At 48.4% G+C, this 22,007-nt stretch overlaps 1 protein-coding gene across 1 annotated transcript in view; it reads left to right on the top strand.

The window, feature by feature from the left end:
* LOC119386506 (tRNA-dihydrouridine(47) synthase [NAD(P)(+)]-like) overlaps positions 1-19,597 on the top strand; it is a 120,754-nt gene extending 101,157 nt beyond the window's left edge. The window contains exon 14 of the mRNA XM_037653774.2: positions 19,247-19,597. Within this exon, the coding sequence (XP_037509702.1) occupies positions 19,247-19,322 (76 nt within the window). The 3' untranslated portion in view covers positions 19,323-19,597. The remainder of the gene's footprint in view (positions 1-19,246) is intronic.
* Positions 19,598-22,007: the final 2,410 nt, after the last annotated feature.

Here is a 22,007-nt window from a genome sequence, read left to right as displayed (position 1 = left end):
CTTTTGTCTACCACGTCTGCTGATAACCACGTACATGTATTTAGAGAGTTATTTCATAAAGTACAATTTTATTGATCGGGTATTCTGTTTGTTTGCTAGTGGTTGAAAATAATCACTAAAGAGGTTAATCCAGAACACTCAACTGCATGAGCCCTTATTTTTGCATTATCGAGTGAAATATAGAGTTCTCCTGAGATGATTTTTTCCATGAGATTTGCAGTGAATCGAAATATTTCTCGCTGTTCATACGGGCTCCATAATAATTATTCAGGTGCTTGAATGTTAATGCAATTTGCTTCTCTAGTGAACTCCAAGATGTAAAATTAGCTGCTCCAGAGTGCTCCCAGATGCAAAATCACCTGCTCCAAAGTGCTCCAAGATGGAAATTTTTGCTGCTCCAAAGTGCCCTATGATAGAAATTTTGCTGCTCCAAAAATTGCTCCAAATCAGAAGCCCTCGGTAGCATCGCTGAAATTAGATCTGGTGCGGTATTCCAAAATCTTAAAACAATGATCGTTGTGCGAAGAGACATAATGAGGACTGTGAAGACACATTTCCTTTTGAATGCCAGTTTTGCCATGAAATATTTGATATAAGAACTTTAACCGCAGTTTTCTTCGACAGGATGAAAGTAATTTCCATCCTAGTTCATTTTTCATTTTGGTGCAACTGTCATTCCTTGAGTACCAACTTAGGACAAACCTTGCTGCTGTGTTCTGTATTTTTTCAAGTTTTTCACTTAAAGCCAAGGGTCCCACGCGGTACAAGCATATTCGAGCGTAGGGCGAACGTATGTTAGATACGGCGTTGACTTTAAGCAAGCCGGCGCATGTCTCAGGTTTCGCTGTATGAAGTTTAATGAATTGGCGGCCTTAGCAACCACTGAATCAAGATGAGAATTCCATGAGCAGTCGGTTGAAAATGTCACACATAAGTATGTACACTGTGGTTTTTGTATTACTATATTGTTGCTGATAACGTACTCAGCGGTTAACCTGGTTATATGACGTGTGAAAGTAACATGAATGCGTATTTTGGCACTTAGTCATTTTCCATCTTGAACACCATTTTTGAACATGATAAGTCAAGTTGCAGCAAAGCAACATCACCTTCGTTTCTAATTTTTTCTGTACGAGACGCAGTCATCTGCAACTCGTATATTAGAACCAGTTCCTGAGCAAATGTCATTTATATGTACTGCTGCTCGCCAAAAACCCTGGCACAGTGGCCGAGGTCATAACGCTGTGCCAGAGCACGGCCGCTAAATAAAAAAGAGGTGCGGCCTGCCGAATGAGTGCGTTTTCAATGGGGGAACGCGTGACATGCAGAGTTTTGAGACGCTACCGCGGGGGCGCTGCACATCGGTAAACAGCGGCCGCTAGTAAGCGAACGCTTGGGGCGTTGGCTCGGGCGAGCGCAAGGAAACGCTCTTGCTGGAAATGAGCAGCCGTATACGCTTGCTTATGGGGTAGAAAAGGTGTGGGTTTTTTGTTGCGTTGGCTCTATTAGTGTGATTGAACATTTCACCATAACTGCGATGCCCAAGACCTGTCGCCGCGGTGGAGATCGGTAACTGCGAAGAAGTCGCACATTCACTTCGTTCACTTCAAGCAGTACGACTTCAACGTAGAGCGCAAGGTGCTGCGACCGACAGCCGTGCCGACCATATTTTCATCTTTTCCAGCTTACAAGATAGCCGCGTCCTCATTGAAAGGTAGACCACTTGTTCGTGTTTTGTCTACTCCTTCCATATTGAACAGCAAACAATATTAAATAGTTGAGTGCCAAAGCTCAAGAAAAGAAGTTGTCAATCCCTTGCGTGCAGAAGTTGCTGAAACAGAAAGCGTGGTGAGTGGAATGACGACGAACACGGAAGGATTCTCTGGACTGGACGGCCGCCTACACAGCCTTGCCGTGGAAGACCGCGTTAAAACGCGAGAGTTAAAACCCAGTGAACCTCCAGTTCGGTGCGCAGCGCTGTGTGTCTTTCCGCCATTTCTTGTTTTCGTTTTTCATCTGCGCTGTTTCTTCAGGACGCGAGTACGCGCCAACTCGCCCAACTTGCCATTTTGGTACAATATGTAGGCAAGACGTTTGCATTTACTGTATTTGAGTAATGTAGTTCAATGGTAACAACTCATGTTTGAATCGGGTGTCATTTAAAAATGGCAGTTATTAGTGCGATGCGAAGCAGATATACACCAGATTTAGCAAGTATAAACGTGGGAGATATTCCATGTCACGCTAGTTTATTTTGAAGAGCAGAAAGTAATCACGCATCTCTAAAAAAGCCTCCGCAATGAGGAAGTCGTCCACGCAGATAACAAAAGCTAGAGCATCCAAACGACTGAGGACATCAACGAACAGCAGTGGACCACTTTTGTTCCCAGTAGAAGAAAAAAAAAGGAGCGATTGTTCAATAATGTTTTATATTCATCCATCTATCTTTTGGCAGCGGCGCTGTACAGCACGCTTATAGGTGTGCCTTCATGGGAACATGCCCTTCTCGCGTATAGTAGCAATAACCGCAAAGGAAATCATAGTGATACGTCATGTGGCGTGTCTTGCACATAATTAGCCGAAGTGCAATCACAGGTCAACGTAAGGCGACCGTAATGACCACTAAACCAATGCACGCAGCCGGCTGGCCGCCTGTGCGAGCGGGTTTTCTTTACCGTTGTGCAGCGCTGCGGCGGTGGGAGCAAGAACTAGCGCTGTCACCGGCGCAAAAGAGCGTTCGGCAGGCCGCACCTCTTTTTTATTTAGCGGCCGTGGCCAGAGCTACGAGGAGCTCCGCCGGCAGCGTTCGATGACCCGTCGCTCCCCATCACGCGACGCAGAGCATGCTGGCTTGGCGGCAATATCTGACCAGTCACGGAAATTACTCAGTCACGGAAAAAGAGTGCCTGGCGATCATATGGGCCCTTACAATGTTTCGACCTTATTTGTATGGTCGCCCATTTGATGTCCTCACCGACCATCATGCACTATGCTGGCTGTCGTCATTGAAGGATCCCTCAGGCCGTCTCGCCCGCTGGGCACTTCGCCTGCAGGACTACGACATCCGCGTGCTGTACCGCAACGGACGCCAGCATGCTGACGCCGACGCCCTCTCGCGCTCTCCCTTGCCTGACGACAATGCCCCCTGCTCAGTATCTCACATAGCTGTTGCTTCAATCAGCGTTCACACCATCGCTACCGAACAGCGCAAGGATAAATGGATCACCTCGCTGATCGACTTGCTCACTGATCCGACGGCAACACCATCCACTCGCGCGTTACGTCGTCAAGCCCACCATTTCGCCGTTCGTGACGACCTCCTGCACCGACGCAATTACAACGCCGACGGCCGCCAGTGGCTACTAGTGATACCCAGCAGTCTGCGTTCTGATATATGCGAGGCCTTCCACTCCGACCCGCAATGCGCGCACTCTGGGGTATCCAAAACTTACCACCGCATTCGACAACGATACTTCTGGCGTGGGATGTACCGCTACGTGCAGAAGTTCGTTCGCTCCTGCCTCGATTGCCAATGCCGAAAACCTGCAACGCACGTGTCGCCAGCAGGTCTACAACCATTACCTTGCCCTAACCGTCCGTTCGGGCGCGTGGGCATCGATTTGTATGGACCACTTCCTCTGAGTTCGGCTGGTAACCGCTGGGCCATCGTCGCTGTTGACCATCTAACGCGATACGCCGAAACCGCCGCCCTCCCAGCGGCTACAGCGCGCGATGTTGCCTCCTTCCTACTACACCGATTCATACTGCGTCACGGTCCACCCCAAGAGCTTCTCAGCGACCGAGGCCGTGTCTTCTTATCGGAAGTCGTGGAAGCCATTCTGAAAGAGTGCCATGCTGTTCACCGCAAAACTACTGCTTACCACCCGCAGACGAATGGCCTAACCGAACGCTTTAACCGCACGCTCGGCGACATGCTGTCAATGTACGTCGCCGCCGACCACACCAATTGGGATGCCATTCTGCCCTTCGTCACCTACGCCTATAACACCGCCCCTCAGAGCACTACTGGTTTTTCACCGTTCTTCTTACTGTACGGAAGGCACCCGTCGCACACCATTATGGTGTACTGGAATGGGGTAGTGTGCCGTCTGGCGCCGGAAACGTGGCTCTTTTTGCGATGACAGCCTGCGGCGCCAGAGCACACCGTACTACTGTGTCGCCACCTGACGCCGCCCCCTGAAGTAATTTATGGTAAGCTGAAATACAAGGCCTCCGAGATCGGTAGTTGTAGTTGCCGCGCTGGTCGTTCGTGCACGTGGGAAACTTGCCGATTGTTCCCTTCTGTTTCTCATGACACGTTAGCGAATTTTTTCGTGTGCATGGCAGACTCAGTGTTTGAGGAAGCCTGATACATTCAAGTTTTGGCAGACCGATTGGAATTACGGACTTATTCACATAGGATAAATCCGACATCCCGAATACATCGCGCTGCATTTATCTGCATTCCTGCGTTTTGGTGCCCCTTTGAGGAGCAAAATCTCTAAAGAAATGGAGCAGTATTCGTCATTGAACGTTGTACTTTTTCTGTCGAAAACATTGCGACTGCTGTTCCGGCTGATGCAGGTGACGAGCAACGGTGCCACTCACCTGATGCTGTTAATGTTAGCCTTCCGGACCTCCTCGTGTATTTCGACGCACAACTTCAAATTACTGTGATAGCTAGACAGGCGAACATATGCATGGAATGAACAGCGATGTGCTTTTTTATGCCTTTTGCAATCAAAACAGTAAGCATGCAGACGATCCGGGACGCTGCTCTGCGATAGGAATTGTGCAAGCCTATACGACACAGAAGCATCTTTATTTATTGCAAACATGCAACCAGATGTGTTTAAGTGTTTAAATCTTGCAAATATATTTAGTTTCAATCGTGTTACGTGACTATTTGACTCAAGAACGGCAAACATTTTCGTAATTTCGATTTAAATTTCGCGCGCCGGGCACACCGTTCGATTGTGGCGCCCTACTGGTGGCGTCATCGCAAAAGCGACCACCGTTCTCCCATTGGTTTGCTGCAAAGACGGCACACTACCCCATTCTAGTACACCATAACACCATCGACACGATACTTCCATACAAGCCGGATTCATCTGAGTGTGCGCCTATTTCTGACACAGCCAGGCTCGCTGAAGAGTGTCGCGAGCTTGCCAAGACATTTACGACGCAGGAACAAGAGCTGCAGAAGAGCATTCGCGATGGCACCACCACTTCTGAACCCACGTTCCTTCCTGGAGCGCTCGTATGGCTCTCGGTCCCTACCACTGCAAGTGGCCTTTCTTCAAAACTGCTGCCGAAATACGAAGGGCCATACCGGGTCGTCGAGCGCACATCCCCGGTCAACTACTTGATCGAACCCATCGAACCAGCTTCGGACATGCGCCGTCGAGGGCGCGACATTGTCAACGTGGAGCGCCTCAAGGCCTACTATGACCCACTCATAGTGACGAGCTGTTAGGTCGCCGGACGGCTCCCTTTTCGTACCCGGGGTAATTGTAGAGAAGCCTTGGGACATGGTAATGGGTTACCCTCTCCAGCGCCTTCTAGTGGGTCATCCTCTTTGGTTGCTTGAAGAAAGAACGCCGCTCGCGCAGGGAGTTCGTGCCTTGCCGTGACTGTCGCCATTACTCATTGTCGTTGAGTGCTGTCTATTAAACACCTTAATAGTACTAAGAAAGTGACAGTTTCGCCGCAATGGCGAAGCAATGAATGTGATAGCAACAAATTGGAATGTAACGCGAAGAACGGAAAGCAGCTCGAAATTTCCAGCACGTCGCTCAAGCGCGAAGGACGCACGAAAAGAACACAAACAGGACGAGCACGATTTATAAAGTGCCACACGCTCGACACTTAAAGCGCGCTGCTCAAACATAAAGAGCAACGCACGAAACGAACGCACAGGTAAACACAGGACCAGCGCGAACTGCTGTAACAGTTGTTACTTCTTTCTGTTTGAACAGCGCGCTCCTTTCGCAAACGCGGCCGCTGCAGAGAGCGAAGTGACCTTCGTACGCTCTGTAACTTTGGCGCGGACGTCCCCGTGGAAGAACAAGACATAAAAACCACCCCGCTCACGAGATAAGCGCGCTTAGGCGACCACGACCTGTAGGGCAAAGTGCACCTCGCGCCTCTTGCGTGGCAGGAAGCGCGCGCGCACACACGCATCGCAACGAGCGGAGCCATAGGCGTGCGCACGGGGGGGGGGGGGGGCTGCCGCCCCCCCCTTTCTTTACCTATGAGGGGGGGCGCAAAGTCAGTCCCACACATTTACATTAGAGGGAGGGGGGTGCAATGTCAGTGCCATACATTCACATAACTGGGAGGGGGCGCTGCGACGAACCTTGCCCCCCCCCCCTTCCCTGAAGGGGAACCCTGCGTACGCCTATGAGCGGAGCGACAACCTTTAAGGCGCGCCCCTCGCGCACTTCGCGCCATCGTGCGGTGACCAAAAAAGCGCGCTGAAGTAAATGGTGTATATAAATAGCTCGCCGTTAGCATGCTGAAAGACTTACTTGTCGTGGCCTAGCCGTTTAACGCCGCACGCTGCGGAGCGAGAAGTCGCCCGTTCGATTCCACGCGTCGGACACTATTTTTCTTATTGAAGACGATAGTCTTTCTTGGGATACTTGAACGCAGAAATTTTGGTTTGTCTGTCTCTATCACACGATTCAGCCACCCGGCCAAAGTTTAAGCACTTGCTGAATGCCCAGCCATCTTGAACTGGTAGCTGCGGTTCATACTTGTGAACATTGTCGATCAAACAGCAAATATTACGCATATCTGAGGCGCAATATCAATACGTGTTAGGTGGTGTGTTTCTTTACTAGAAAATACATAGATACGTAATTCTAAACAGTGTGTCAGAATGGACCGAGAACCAAAAACGAAAAAAAAACTATATTTTTGACCGGAACCAAAACATAACCGAAACTATCTATTATTTCGTTCCGAGTGAAACCGAAATTTTTTCAATCGTTTTTCAGTCATGAGAAAACTTGGCCATCCGGAACAACTGAGGTCATGCGACGTGAGCAATTATGCATTTCTCAGGGTGCAGTATTAGCGCGTACCTCATTCCAAAGCAAAGATATGTTGAAATTGTCCGAAAAACGAAAACAGTGGCAACCACAGATGTTTATTATTAACGCAAGTGGACTTCTGCACGCGTGTCACGCAGGCCAAAGTGGAGAGGGAATTGTCGACGCTGAAGTTTGTTACAGCAAAAGCTGCTATGAGATCACAACAGCCGATTTTGGCGCCATAGTTGTCCGCCGCCTCCGCCGGTGTCCGTAACCGTTATCGCGCGAAATAAGAAAAAATGAAATGAGAAACAAATTTGTGGGGTCGGATGGGATTTTAACCTGCGTCCTCTGCGTGGCAGTCGAGTATTCCACCACATTGTCACGCTGGTGCTTGTTACTCTTTCGCAAGGAATCGTGTTAACATATGGAATATAGCGTGGCAGAAGAGTAAAATAACAACCTGGCGTCACGCAATGCGAATTGCGAAACAAGTCGGTCGTTGAATGCTTCCAACCCGTTACAAAAATAAGGGCTCAGCCATTATATATTCTTCATCGTCATTAGTCACAGCACAAAGTGCACATAATGCCTTACAGATGTGTAGTGGGTACCGCGATTATTCGAAGAATGACGAAAAATGGCATGGGGGTGCTTCGCTACTTCAGAAAAATAACGATGATTTATGGCGTACTGGGTACCTTGCATGTGTACTTGTATTAGTTGCCCCAAGAGAGTCTACAACGGGCTCTAGAAAGGCCGCTCTTCCAGCTTTCGCTGTGACTGTGCCGCGTGTTCCGGACAGGCCTGGCGATTTTCTTATCAGAACAGCGGTCTCGCACGTCATATAGGACACTCAATGACGTGCTGCTTCTGAGATCGTGTTCAATCCCTTCACACTGAGCATTGAGCCCGCTAAAAAAATCGTAACTGACTTTTAAGAAAATAAACAGTCAGTTTCGCTGCAAAGGCGAAGCAATGAATGCAGTAGCAACAAATTTCAAAGTCAGAAGAACACCAAGCACCTCGATACTTGCAGCGCGCCCATCAAGCGCAGAGGACTCACGAAAAGAACACGCACGGGATGACCACGAACTAACAACGGCATCAGCTCGACACTTGCAGCGCGCTGCGCTGCTCAAAGACAACTAAGGGCGCTCGAAAAGAATGCACACGTATACACAGGACGAGCGCGAACTAACAGCTGTCCCAGTTACTAATTCAGGTTTGGGCGGCGCGCTACAAACCAACGCTCTGAGATATTTTTGTTTTCTTGAACACTGCGGCACGTGAAGTGGCCCCCCCGCGTCTCCTGCCGTGCGGTGGCGTTCAACGCATTGTTTAGCCGGCATTCCACATCGCGTGTTGGTGCAGAAATTGGCCACTTTTTAGTATGCGTCTCAAGTGCAGTTTTCAAACAGAAGCAAAATCTACGAGCATTGCTTCAAAGCGCGCCCTGCGGGCCATCTCGCGGGTGATACTGCACACTTGAAAGCACCTCCGAGATCTGCATACCACCAGCGTTAAATCGTGTACATAAAGAGCTCGCAGTTAGCATTCTACACAACCGGTGGCGCGTGGACGAGTTGTTTAAAGCGGTGCGCTGAAAAGCGAAGGGTTGCAGGTTGGAATCCCGGTGGCGCACTTTGTTGGTTTTATTTATATATACATACATATACATATCAGGGACATGACGGCGACGGCAGAAATCAGCCGTGAGTGTCCATATAGTTGCTATCGCAATAATACTATGACTTTGAAGGGTATACTGGTTTGTGCTAGTTGGTAAGAATTCGTGGTACAGTTACTTCCGCTCCTCTGAACAACGTGGGAAGAACGTATTTTACCCCTGTCCCACTTTCTTAAGAGGAGGCCAAGTAACTATATCACAAATCCAATGTTTTTATGATTATCTTAACTTCAAATTTTTGCATACAAAAAAAATGTTACGAACCATTGCGGAACATTCTTTTTTTTTCGTTCCGGAACAGAAACAGAACGAAACTTTTTGCGGTGGAACGAAACTAAAACCGAAAGGAAAACCATTTCGTTCCAACACCCTCATTCTAAAGGCCCTAGTGTTTCTTAGACTGCGCTGAAAATGCGACGCTATCTACGAAAAAAAAAAAAAAGCCCTCTGCCGGCGATTGGTGCTGCCACCTGGCAGTGGCCCTGGATTCTGCACAGCTCATGTTTCCCGACGCCACTGCCAGATAGCGCCCATATCTCATGCAGGGCCTCCTCTGTCTCCGCGTCTCCTACCAGCCAGCCAGATGCAGCCGATTCAGCATTGAGGAAGCGCTGTCTGAGGCAATGCAAAACATAAATGGTCGCTTGATGAAAAAAATTTGTACCAGAACAGCATCACGGGTGGCCGCGGATGAGGCCAGGACTCATGTAGTGCGGCCAGCAGAAGACTTAGTCTTTCGACGACATTTGCAGCGAAACACGCAGATACGCTGCAATTTTTTTTCTTTATGGCTTTTATATATATATACATAAATATACGGGCACTGACGGCGACGGCGACAGCAAAAACCAACCGAGAGTGTCCATATAATTGCTATCGCAATAAAATAAGAGTGGCCTCAGGACTGAGCCCTGTGGCACCCCCGATTTCTTGATTTCTTGCCTTTTAATACTGCGCACTGTCGGCGGACTGAGAGATAATTTTCGATCCATACCAGAACTGTGCGGTCGATGTTTCGCGCTGCAAGTTTGTCTCAAGAGGAAAGAGTGCGAAACAGTGTTGAAAGCTTCTTGGCAGTCCAGGAAAGGGCAATCGATTTGTCCGCAGTTGTCTATTTCAGATACTGTCATGGTAAAAGTCAGCTAATTGTGTTGTGCAACAGGGTGTAGCCAGAAATTTTTTTCGGGGGGGGGGGGGGGGGGAGGATTCAACCATACTTTATATATGTTCGTGCGTGCGTTTGTATGTGTGCGTGTATATATACGCAAGCAAAATTGAAAATTTTCGGAGGGGGGGAGGTGTTGAAACCCCCCTCCCCCCCTTGGCTACGCCCCTGTTGTGCAAGATAAACCCTTAAGAAGCCCATGTTGTTCAGAGACCAGCAAGTTGCTTGTTAATAAATGTGTCACTATTTCTTTATACAGAATGTGTTCTAATAATTTACAGGGTATGGTCGTAAGTGGTATGGGCCTCTAGTTTGTTATGTCTTTCTTAGACCCTGTTTTGTGAGTAGGAACGGTATGTGCAATTTTCCAATCATCTGAGAGGGCACCGGAGGAGAAAGACTTGGTGTAGGTTACGTGCAGATAAAGGGAAATTGACTCAGAACGCTGCTTTAAGATTCGAGCTGAACTACTGTCCGGTCCAATTGCCTTATCGTTAATCTTGTTTAGTAATGCTCTGATTCCATTCACACTTGACTCTACTGATTGCATAATCAGTACGGAACTTGTACATTGCGAGGGACTAAAGCTATGTTTCGGCAAGTATACGGAACAAAAATAGTTTAAACAAGCAGCTTTCTCAGCATCATTTACTAACTCCTCGTTATTGAAGGCAATTTTGGTGATTCCCGCTGGATCTGCTCCGTAGCCTTTCATGTATATTGTCAGAATGCCTTTAAATTACTTTTTATTTCGTTGCCGAGTTTTTCAAAGTAGCACCACTTAACATCCCTTATATTGTGTTTGAACTCACTAGTCGCATGACTCAAGCTGTCAAAGTGATGACAGCTATTAGTTCCTTTTTAAAGAGACAGGGCGTGCGAACACGGACACAAGAGAGAAGTCAAAACACCACAAACGCCGACTAACAACTGAAAGGAGCACTGACATCAAATTTACGCAAGTGGGTCTTTTTGTATCCGCGAGTAGCTTTCGAACTCAAAATGCAGCGGAGGGACGAATAGGTATCTGTAATATTGATTAATATATCCGGTATCGAACGCGATTCAAAACTGGTGGAAAGCCCGCCACTGTGTAGTGCTGGCAGCGCTACCTCGCGGCCACGTTGAGGCCGCACCCCAGCGGATCCCGCGGCCGCAAAAAAAAAAAAAAAAAAAGTGACGCCACGTCCGCCTGACATTTCGTTTGCTAGGAGCACATGTGCTGCCATGTCTTTGTCGCAAACATCGTCGTCGTCGTCACCGTCGTCGCGGTCAACATCGACAAGTGATGATTACAACGATCTGGAAGAAGCGGCAGGCTAGCGATCCTCGCCTGACCAGCTCTCTGTTAAATGGAATGTATTTGTCAGCCCCAGCACAGGAACGTCATCTACGCACCTCATGTCGCGGACGTTTGGCGAGTGAATAGCTGCTTTCAGCTGGAGTGGGGCACACGCCGGTATATGTACGGTAAAAATAGCCCCGGCCTCGAGAAGGGGCCTCGTATTGCCAGGCGGAGCCAACTGCTTCGCCAACACAGGATTCACCCTGTAGCAGCGCGCCGCAAAGTGCAGCGAGCGCGGTTGTTGATCACGGGCGTCCAGTCCCTTGGTCCAGCGGCCGTACGAAGTAAACCCACTGGCTGTGTTGAGGTTCGTGGCTCGGTAGTGCATGAAACACCACGCACTTTCCGCTTTTTCCTCGCCTGGACAAGCAGGTCCGCACCACGCAGCGGCTCCCCGACATGCGGGCACGTAGTCGATGCGACACGATGAATCGCAGGCACGGATCGGGACATCAAGGAGAGCCACTGGCTGGGAGTGAGACTGTCGCCGGGCGTCGGCGCATTTCGGCACCACAATAAATACACTCAGATCATCAACGTCATTGTTACTAGCGCATCGTCACTCAGGATGGTATGTGCGGAATGTATCACACCGAACGCGTAGCACTAGTGTCGATGTCGCAGGGTGCGGAATCTCCCGTTGAGCTATTGTATGCTGTTTGCCCTCGAAATAAAATTACTTCCACGCGACGGACGCCATTCAAATTTGGCCAAGAAGACCTATGCATACCGAGCAACGAATGAAGGGCACATCTGGACTTTGAATTTTTACGTCAGTGCCCCTTGAAAAGGCCCACACACAGCCTTAAGGGCGAGACAGACGGTATGATTTTCCATGCGATGCGACGTCCGACACGGCGGTGGGGAAACTGGAATGGTGACCTTTCATAGCATCGTACAGCCACCATTCCCTCTCCCCCACCGCCGCGACGGCCGGCACATCGCATGGAAAATCGTACCGTGATAGAATAAAAGCAGGACACCGACCAAAAAATAAAATGCGGGAAAAGACGTTTCGGCTCCCCTGACGGGAGCCTTGTTCACAAGCCGAAACGTCTTTTTCCGCATTTTATTTCTTGGTCGGCGTCCTGCTTTTATTCTATCATGTTACTTCCCGACCAGACGGGTTTCCGTCAAAGCCTCGACTTCAAAATCGTACCATCTGTCTCGCGCTTTATCTTTGCAATAACTTATCTTCGCACGCCCAAGCAATAAGTCCTGAACACACGTACGCCTTGCAGCGCGTGCTCAAGTTTGCGCAGCGCCGTCCGCTGCCGCCGCCGCAGCGGAGAGAGGGGAAAGCTCCAGTAGCTCAGACGGATCGCGCTTGCTTGGTTTTCCCATTGTGCGCGCGGAGAACGTGCTCCCCGGGGCTTTCTTCTCGCATTTTTCACGCTATGGTGCCGCTCCTTCGTCGTGATCGAAAGCAGGCACACAGTCCTGCTGCATTCTAAACTGTCACAAAAGTTTAAATATGACAAAGAGCCGAAAACTGCCCGTCAAGTTCTACCGTTTCCAATGCAAGCAGTGCGAGGAGCAGAGGCGTCAAGAGTGGATTATGGCAGTTCGCCGCGATGCTTTCGCGGTCTTGTTACCTCGAAGCAATTTTCGTCGTACACAGTATTACGAACTATTAACGGGGAGAAACGCGATGATCGTGCTCATTTCAAAGGGAAGTGCGTTTGTGAACCGAAGCTACAACAGACAGCCGCTGTACGTTTCGAGATTGCGTGCTGGCTTTCCGAGTCAACCATTTGTAATGTGACAGCAGCGGAGCATGTGGGCTTAATACGCCATAATTTAAATACCGTACCGTCAATACCACAAGTGTTTTATTCAGCTGATTGCGGTACGTTTCCCATTGCGGCTCACTGTAAACAGAATTAAGCTGCATGTTTGCATTGAGCGTTTATATTGCCATTGCATGCAACACGGCGTGATTGCTTAGCAGGCTGAAGTGTTGCGCTGCTAAGATCGATGTGATGAGTTCGATTCATGCATACAGAAGCTGCATTTCGATGGGAGCTAAATACAGTAACACCAGCGTAGTACACAGATTTACGTACGCGTTAAAGAACCCCAGGTGGCCGAAATTATTCCGAAGTTCCCCACCACGGCATGCCTCATAATAATGTCGTGCTTTCGGCACGTAATTATATAGCCTTGCATGCACGTGAGCCGCGGGCAATATACCGCTGCCGCTTTGGAAACGAGCTGAAAAAAGACCCAAGGCGGCAATTAAATTTTCGATGGCTTCGCGAAATCAGACGTGCTTATCATCGGGCACAAATCTCGGCATAGTCATAAACATGCGCGATCCCAGTGGGTATTTTATAGTATGGTGTTAACCAAGCGAGCTATCGAAACAACCAAGGCGACATTCGAATCAGCGAACACGGTGCGTGATCAGGCGTCGATATTATCCGAAATGAAACATGCCTCTGCGAGAAACATGCATGGTCAAAATGGGCATGAAATATTTTTTTTGCGCGTATCATTATGCTGTCAAAGGGAGCTCTAAAAAATGCAAGGTGACATTAAACTTGCGATCCGACGTTGTTATCTTATTCAATGCAAACCTCGGAAAAAGTGAAACTCCCACGAAACTGAACACTGCGCATTGCAATGTTGCCAGTGACTCAACAGGGCACATGTAAATTTATGCTCTTCACAGTGAGCTCATAATAAATTTAAAGCCGCACGACAAACCTGGCATCCAAGCAATCGAAAGTTATCAATCGAAAACGCACGCGAAAGCGTCGTGGATGGTTGCTGACAGCTCCGAGCAGACACGACTGCTGCAACGAAGGCGCGTTCTACCAGTAACATAATTACAGAACTCGCGAAGTCACCTCCCTATTCATGTCATGGAAATGTGGCAGTTCACCATCGGCACGCACGTAGCGCTCGCACAAACAGCGTCGTCCTTGACGACCTGCTCGTTCCCGCAAAGGTGGTCGATCAACCGCCCTCCTCTGGTGAGATTCACACCATAAAACGTTTTTTCCATCTCTGCAATCTTTCTAAATCTTCAGAGCAAGCGACACCGTCACGTGAAGCTGCACGTGCACGACCAACACCACCACGGCCGAGCGCGCGCCTCCACCGGCCGTGACACCACCTAGACTAGCAGAGAACAGCGCGTGCAGGGTGCGTGAACGTGCTGAGACAGTGCAGTTACAGTAGTGCAGTCCAACGCTCAAGTTTGCGCAGCGCCGTCCACCGCCCCAGCGGAGAGAGAGGAAACCTCCGGTAGCTCGGACGGGTCGGTCTTGCTTGGTTTTCCCATTGCTCGCGCGGAGAGCGTGCTCCCCGGGGCTTTTATCTGCAAGAAAGCCGACGAAACGCGTGCGACGCAGCGCCCCCTGGCCGATCTATCAATCCGGCGTGCGTGGTGTTCACGTGAGAGATAACTATTCAGACATTTGATTTTATCATTATGCAGTTTAATCGATGGTTGGCTCACGCATGCGCTACCACTATTGTCGATATGCCAGGCATCAACCATTAAACGCGTTTCTTCATTCCTGTGCCGGTACAAAATAACGCATTCATCGAATTTTGGTGTGCACTTACATTCTCGACAATATAATGACAGATTAGGTGGTGAGCCTCCGATTAGCAATCTTATATTCCATTAATCTCTGCTTAACACAGTGACATGTTCGCCCTGCGTGAAAGCGGCCACAGTCTTGCGCTTTCCCCGCAATGTCCGCAGTTACATAGCGTACGAAGGTCACTTCGCTCACTGCAGCGGCCGCATTTGCGAAAGGAGCGCGCTGTTCCAACAGAAATAAGTAACAACCGAGACAGTTGTTAGTTCGCGCTCGTCCTGTGTATACCTGTGCGTTCGTTTCGTGCGTCCTTCTTTATGTCTGAACAGCGCGCTTTAAGTGTCAAGCTGTGACACTTGATAGTTCGCGCTCGCCCATGTGTGTGTTCTTTTTGTGCGCCCTTTGCGCTTGAGTGACGCGCTGGAAATTTCGAGCTGCTTTCTGTTCTTCGCGTTACATTCCAATTTGTTGCTATCGCATTCATTGCTTCGCCATTGCGGCGAAACTGTGACTGACTTTTATATATTTCCTTACTATTTGATCACTATTTAAGATAGGCGCAGCCATCCATGGTTTGTTTCGCTTTTTAAGTCTACCGCATTGGATACTGGGAATCTGTAGCTGGGAATGTAAGCTCCTTGATTTTTTGTTTAAACTTATCCCATAATTCTTTTTTTTTTTTTTTTGAAGGTTACAATCATGTGAGAGGCATTCAGAAAGCGGCAGATTATCAAGAAGTTTGGGAAGCAGTTAAAAGTCCGCTGGGACCATGTTCCTAGAATGCGATGGATGAGGCACAACGGGAGTGTGATAAGCTCTGCTGAATAGCTGCAGAGAAGGAGGGATGTGTGAGCCGGCTTATTGCCATGATGCAACATGCAAGTCTGGTTTTCTCACATTTCAGGTCTCTTACTGCCCATGGCATCCCTCAAACGCACTAGAATTTTCAGGTAGACTTCTTTGTTTACCGTCTGACCATGTGGTGCAAGTTCCTGATAGACAATTCATTTGCAGTCTAAAAACACGACCAACGTCACCTTGATCTTTGACCGTCTCATTTGTGTTTTTGGATGAAAGGACCCTTAGCCCACCCACTGCAACAACATCATAAACCTACATCTCGTCACCTCTAACGCCAAACTTTGCCAAGTTTGTGGCAAAATTTCACACGCACACATACATGTTGTTCTTCAAGCTCTTTCGGTGTCACTTTCGTACTAGTCTGACAAGCAGAATGTGCAGGTGCTCAGCACTTCAGTGGCTGTAGACTGTGAGCTAACTGTCAGAGCAAAACGCGGCAAATTACAGTTTGTTGTCTAAGTCTGCCACTATGCACGCTTGGTAGCCACAGCATGCTTCCTCGGCCAGTTGGCAGGCTACTTAAAGGGCCACTGAACCACCAACAGACGCTCGCCTGCTCCTCTCCGTGCCTTTGCTCTGTCGACAACAGCCGCCGTGACGTCACCTGTATGATTAGGTGACGTCGCGAGCAAGAGACGCTGTCTGTGGGCGAACAAGAACCTGCTTTCTGCTAGCGGATGCGCGCGCTTCTTGCGTTTCCATCTCGGACGCTGAGGAAGGGCACTCAGAGAGGGGGATAGACGAGCCGACGAACGCAGACTAGCGAAGAGCGAAACGAGAAAGCGCGTGCAACTCCGCCATCTTGAAAAACTATGAGCGCACAGAAAACACGGACGACAAAAAGACACACATATGCACACACGTAGGCGCTACTTCCAACAAAATTTATTCTGGTGATCCACTGCTACTTATAGCACACAATCAGCCCATATCGATGCGCCAAACTCCCAACCCCCCCCCCCCCCGCCCCAGATGACACTTTTTATTTTGACGTTGTCATACCCAGGTATTCAAACTCTTTTTTTGTTAGTGCAATGGACGGCATGCTTACGCATTTTTCGCCTGTCATTTCAATCTGCTCTGCCTCGATTATGTCTCTTGTCAACTGATTTCGATTCTTGTTAACAATTCTACATTTCTCAAACAAAGGCACGCAGCCACACTTCTTGCAATGTATCCCTAAAAAACCACCAGCCACGTTCTGGACATTGTACGAGTGCTCACGTAAGCGCTCGTTGATGCAGCGACCGGTTTGTCCTATGTAGCTGCGGCCACACGACAACGGTAGGCAATAAACAACGCTTTCAGCACATTCTACAAACTTCTTTTTGTGCTTCTTTTCACAGACGCGTTTTCGCTGTGCTCCTGGAGCTGTCATCTTGCAGGGCTTCTTCAATTTTGTCGGGGCTGAAAAAATAACTCGCACATTGGCTCGCTGTGCGATTTTTTTCAAGTTATGGGAGACAGTGTGTATATACGGCAACACACTCATGCGTCGTCCGCGCTCGAACAAGTTAGTCGGAGGTTCATGTACACTTTTCATGTCTCGCAAGATGCGCTCCGCTACAGATACGAGCACAGGCTGTGGATAGCCAGCATCAGTCAGTCTTTTCCGCTGCAATTCAAAGCTCAAGAAAACCGAGTGGTGACACGACTTCCTCAAGGCGTTCTTGAAGCAGAGGTTGGCAATTGCCCTCTTAACCAATTTAGAGTGTGCCGAATGGTAAGGAAGCAAGGGTTTATTTGCTCGTGGCTCGTAATGCCAACAAGAGTGATCTCCCTTACTTGACAAGCATAGGTCCAAAAAACGCATGGTTCCATCTTGCGGTAACTCGTGTGTCACTTCTAGGGGTTTCAGGCTATCTTGAACAATCGGCAACAACGCTTGCACCTCAGCTTCAAACAGATCGTCATGACAATCAACAAAAAACAGAAAATCATCCACAAATCTAAACACTTTTTCTACCTTAGTTCCCACTAATCTTTCAGCTAGCTTTTTACCAAGATGGCCCAAAAACAAGTCACTAAGGCGGGGGGCAATGCAGGACCCGATGCAAATGCCCTGTTTCTGTGGGATGATACCCCGCATTTACAGAAACAGGGCATTTGCATCGGGTCCTGCATTGCCCCCCGCCTTAGTGACTTGTTTTTGGGCCATCTTGGTAAAAAGCTAGCTGAAAGATTAGTGGGAACTAAGGTAGAAAAGGTGTTTAGATTTGTGGATGATTTTCTGTTTTTTGTTGATTGTCATGACGATCTGTTTGAAGCTGAGGTGTAAGCGTTGTTGCCGATTGTTCAAGATAGCCTGAAACCCCTAGAAGTGACACACGAGTTACCGCAAGATGGAACCATGCGTTTTTTGGACCTATGCTTGTCAAGTAAGGGAGATCACTCTTGTTGGCATTACGAGCCACGAGCAAATAAATCCTTGCTTCCTTACCATTCGGCACACTCTAAATTGGTTAAGAGGGCAATTGCCAACCTCTGCTTCAAGAACGCCTTGAGGAAGTCGTGTCACCACTCGGTTTTCTTGAGCTTTGAATTGCAGCGGAAAAGACTGACTGATGCTGGCTATCCACAGCCTGTGCTCGTATCTGTAGCGGAGCGCATCTTGCGAGACATGAAAAGTGTACATGAACCTCCGACTAACTTGTTCGAGCGCGGACGACGCATGAGTGTGTTGCCGTATATACACACTGTCTCCCATAACTTCAAAAAAATCGCACAGCGAGCCAATGTGCGAGTTATTTTTTCAGCCCCGACAAAATTGAAGAAGCCCTGCAAGATGACAGCTCCAGGAGCACAGCGAAAACGCGTCTGTGAAAAGAAGCACAAAAAGAAGTTTGTAGAATGTGCTGAAAGCGTTGTTTATTGCCTACCGTTGTCGTGTGGCCGCAGCTACATAGGACAAACCGGTCGCTGCATCAACGAGCGCTTACGTGAGCACTCGTACAATGTCCAGAACGTGGCTGGTGGTTTTTTAGGGATACATTGCAAGAAGTGTGGCTGTGTGCCTTTGTTTGAGAAATGTAGAATTGTTAACAAGAATCGAAATCAGTTGACAAGAGAGATAATCGAGGCAGAGCAGATTGAAAAGATGGGCGAAAAATGCGTAAGCATGCAGTCCATTGCACTAACAAAAAAAGAGTTTGAATACCTGGGTATGACAACGTCAAAATAAAAAGTGTCATCTGGGGGGGGGGGGGGGGGGGGTTGGGAGTTTGGCGCATCGATATGGGCTGATTGTGTGCTATAAGTAGCAGTGGATCACCAGAATAAATTTTGTTGGAAGTAGCGCCTACGTGTGTGCATATGTGTGTCTTTTTGTCGTCCGTGTTTTCTGTGCGCTCATAGTTTTTCAAGATGGAATACCAACGTGCCCAAACCGCCGCACTGCGCAACTCCGCCAGCGTTCGCTGTAGTCTCGTGCACAACTGTGACGCCACAACTAAATTTCGACCTCTGGGTGGTTTAGGGGCCCTTTAAGAAGTTTGGTTTCTTTTTGAACACGCTTCGCATTTGATGGCTTTGTCGTGGTTTTATGTTTTGAAGTTGTCTTATCTTAATTTTGCAATATTCTTGTGTTCCATGCAGTGAAATGCTCTTGGGACCTCTACCTGAAGGATTCAGCTTCCTGCCCAAGCATAAAGCCAATGCCTACTCAGTATAGCGAGTCTGCAGGTCGGAAGACGGCACCTTGGCATGGCAAATAGCTTCCTTCCAACTCTGCATCTGTGTACAGTGATATTAGACGATCCTACTCAAGCACTGTTAAGTGCAGCGTGATTTTAAGTGCACCATTGAAAATGGATGTTGTTGATCTGTCACATGAATTTGGATGTCATCATTGATTCATATATCATAATGTGAATAAAGGAAGGAGTTTTTGCAACAGCACCCACGTTGCTCCAGTGGCTGCCGCAGAAGCTTGAAAACGTGTGTATAGTATTTGAGAGACAAGCTTAGGATTTTGTTGCGTGTCGTGTCAGCGTAACCGTATTATTTCCTCAAGTCTAGTAGTGCCCATGTGATGAAGCGTGCCTTAATTAAAAAAAAAAACGGCAGGAAGCGGAAGATGGAAGCTTGCGATGATAAAAGTTCATAAACAGGGTGTGGGTGCTCGAGCCGACATTTCGACCAGTGGACTTGTCTTCTTCAAGGCTGGAACTGATTTTCTTAGCTCTCGTGTGTCTATATGCTTCTTACCCTCTCCTCCAATCCGAACAAAGGAGGAGGAGTGGGCAACTCTGAAAGCTGGGGTAGGGGAGAGGCCGCCGTGACGAAGTGGGTGAATCAGAAAAGAAAGGGGTATTCCGTGAAAAAGAAAGAGAGAGAGAGAAAACCGGGGGAGGGGGTAGACGTTTCGCTGAATTGTGGTTGACAGGATGCACCACTTAACAATGGTAGTTTATAAATTCCTAGATGGGCTTAACACTCATTGGTTTTGGTTGTGTAAGAATCATATCGGATGGATTCAAGAGCCCCCTTAGAAACGTTATTACCTGCTGGCAGGAGTGTATTAAACTTGTGAAAAAGGTATGACTGTATATTTTCTTTGGGACCGGAAGTTTGACTGAAGTATGTAGGGTTTCAGATCGTTGAAGTTGTGACCTGCTACATTTCTTTTGGATCTGTAGCGATGACGGTGACTACGTTCACCACTTAAGCAACCTCAAGGAAACATTAGGTGAAAGAAATGACCCGTAAGACGCTCTAAACAAGGTCTACGACCAAGCATGTAGACTAGATAGGAAATCAACACTAGCTAAAAGAGCCCCCGTATCACAGCCTAACCAGCCGCCAGCATTTATAACCAAATACTCAAATGCGCTCTTAAACGTAAATAATATCCTCCATAAATATTATCCAATACTGGCAAGCAACGAGCGCCATAGAAAAGCGTTTTCCGAAGTGCCAAAGGACGTGTATCGCCGCAATACGAATTTTAAGGACATGTTAGTGCATGCAAAAGCAAACCCTCATTCTACTGCCCACACAATACCTTGTTCTCGTCCAAGATGCATGACATGCAAACACCTTCAAGATGATGTTGTAGTTAAAAGCACCGGAAATGATTGCGTCAATCTCATAAAATCTTGTTTTACCTGCACTAGTTCAAACGTTATCTGCATGATCAAATGTTCATAATGTCGTGAATGCCAGCTCAGGAAGATCCCGTAACCAACTGACCCACCTCTCAAGCCATTTGAACAAGTTGACATGGACATTCTCGGCCCTTTCCCTCTGTCAACCGACGGCAACAAGTGGGTGATTGTCGCAACAGACTATTTGACACGTTACGCCGAGACGGAGGCGATCCCACGAGCCACAGCTTCCGAGGATGCGCAGTTCATGTGCCACATCGTACTGCGTCACGGTGCTCCCTCTACAGTAATAACAGACAGGGGAACAGCGTTCACTTCGCAGCTTATGGATGAAGTATTTCGACTAAGCAACGTCAGGCATCGAAAGACGACGGCTTACTATCCGCAGACCAACGGACTTACCAAGCGAATAAATAAGACCGTCACAGACATGTTCTCCATCTACATCGACGTCCAACATAAAACATGGGATCGGATCCTGCCTTACGTGACGTTCGCGTATAACACCGCCATTCAAGACACAACGCGATTCACACCATTTCGCCTTCTCTGCGGCCGCGAAGTTCAGACGATGTTAGACGCCATGCTTGTTTGTGAAGACTCCGATCGGTTAACGACTGACGCCGAAGAACTTGCAGAGCGCGCGAGGAAGCTCGCCAGCTCGCGCGGCTGCGCATCGGTCTGCAGCAACAAGCAGATGCGCGGCGACCAAGTATGGGTGTGGACCCCTGTTCGTCGCCGCGGCCTCTTTGAAAAGTTGCTGCCGCGCGAGTGAAGTAAACTATGAGGTGGTTCCGGGCACTGCGTCGTCAGCACAAACACAACGAGGACAACCGAGCTCCCACATAGTTCATGTCTTATGCATGAAGCCATATTTTGCGCGTTCATAATTCCTCCTACCGCTTCTTTGTTTGTTTTCTTCTATTTGTGTTAATGACATCGCCTCGTCGTTCATTGACTGTGCGCGCTTGGCATTTCACCATTCTTGCACTTTCGCGTTGTCTGAGCTACTTGACTTTTTTTTTAGCATCGCGGCGATGCCTTTTTTTTTTTTTTTTTCGCGGAGGCGAGAATAATGCCACCTGTAGTAGTGGGTGAAATGCATGGGCGGAGGCAGAGGTCACGAAAGAAAGAAGTGCGCGCGCTATCCCCTCTGGAGAGCGAGCTTAACCGACGCGTTTACCAAGAGCCCTGCTGCTCTACGACCAATAAACCTCGCCTGGACCTCTGAAGCGACGTGACAATATTGT

The sequence above is a fragment of the Rhipicephalus sanguineus genome, chromosome 3 (assembly GCF_013339695.2).
Source record: "Rhipicephalus sanguineus isolate Rsan-2018 chromosome 3, BIME_Rsan_1.4, whole genome shotgun sequence".
NCBI lineage: Eukaryota > Metazoa > Arthropoda > Arachnida > Ixodida > Ixodidae > Rhipicephalus > Rhipicephalus sanguineus.
The sequence above is the reverse complement of the archived record's forward strand: the minus strand, read 5'-3'. Positions and strand labels throughout refer to the sequence as shown.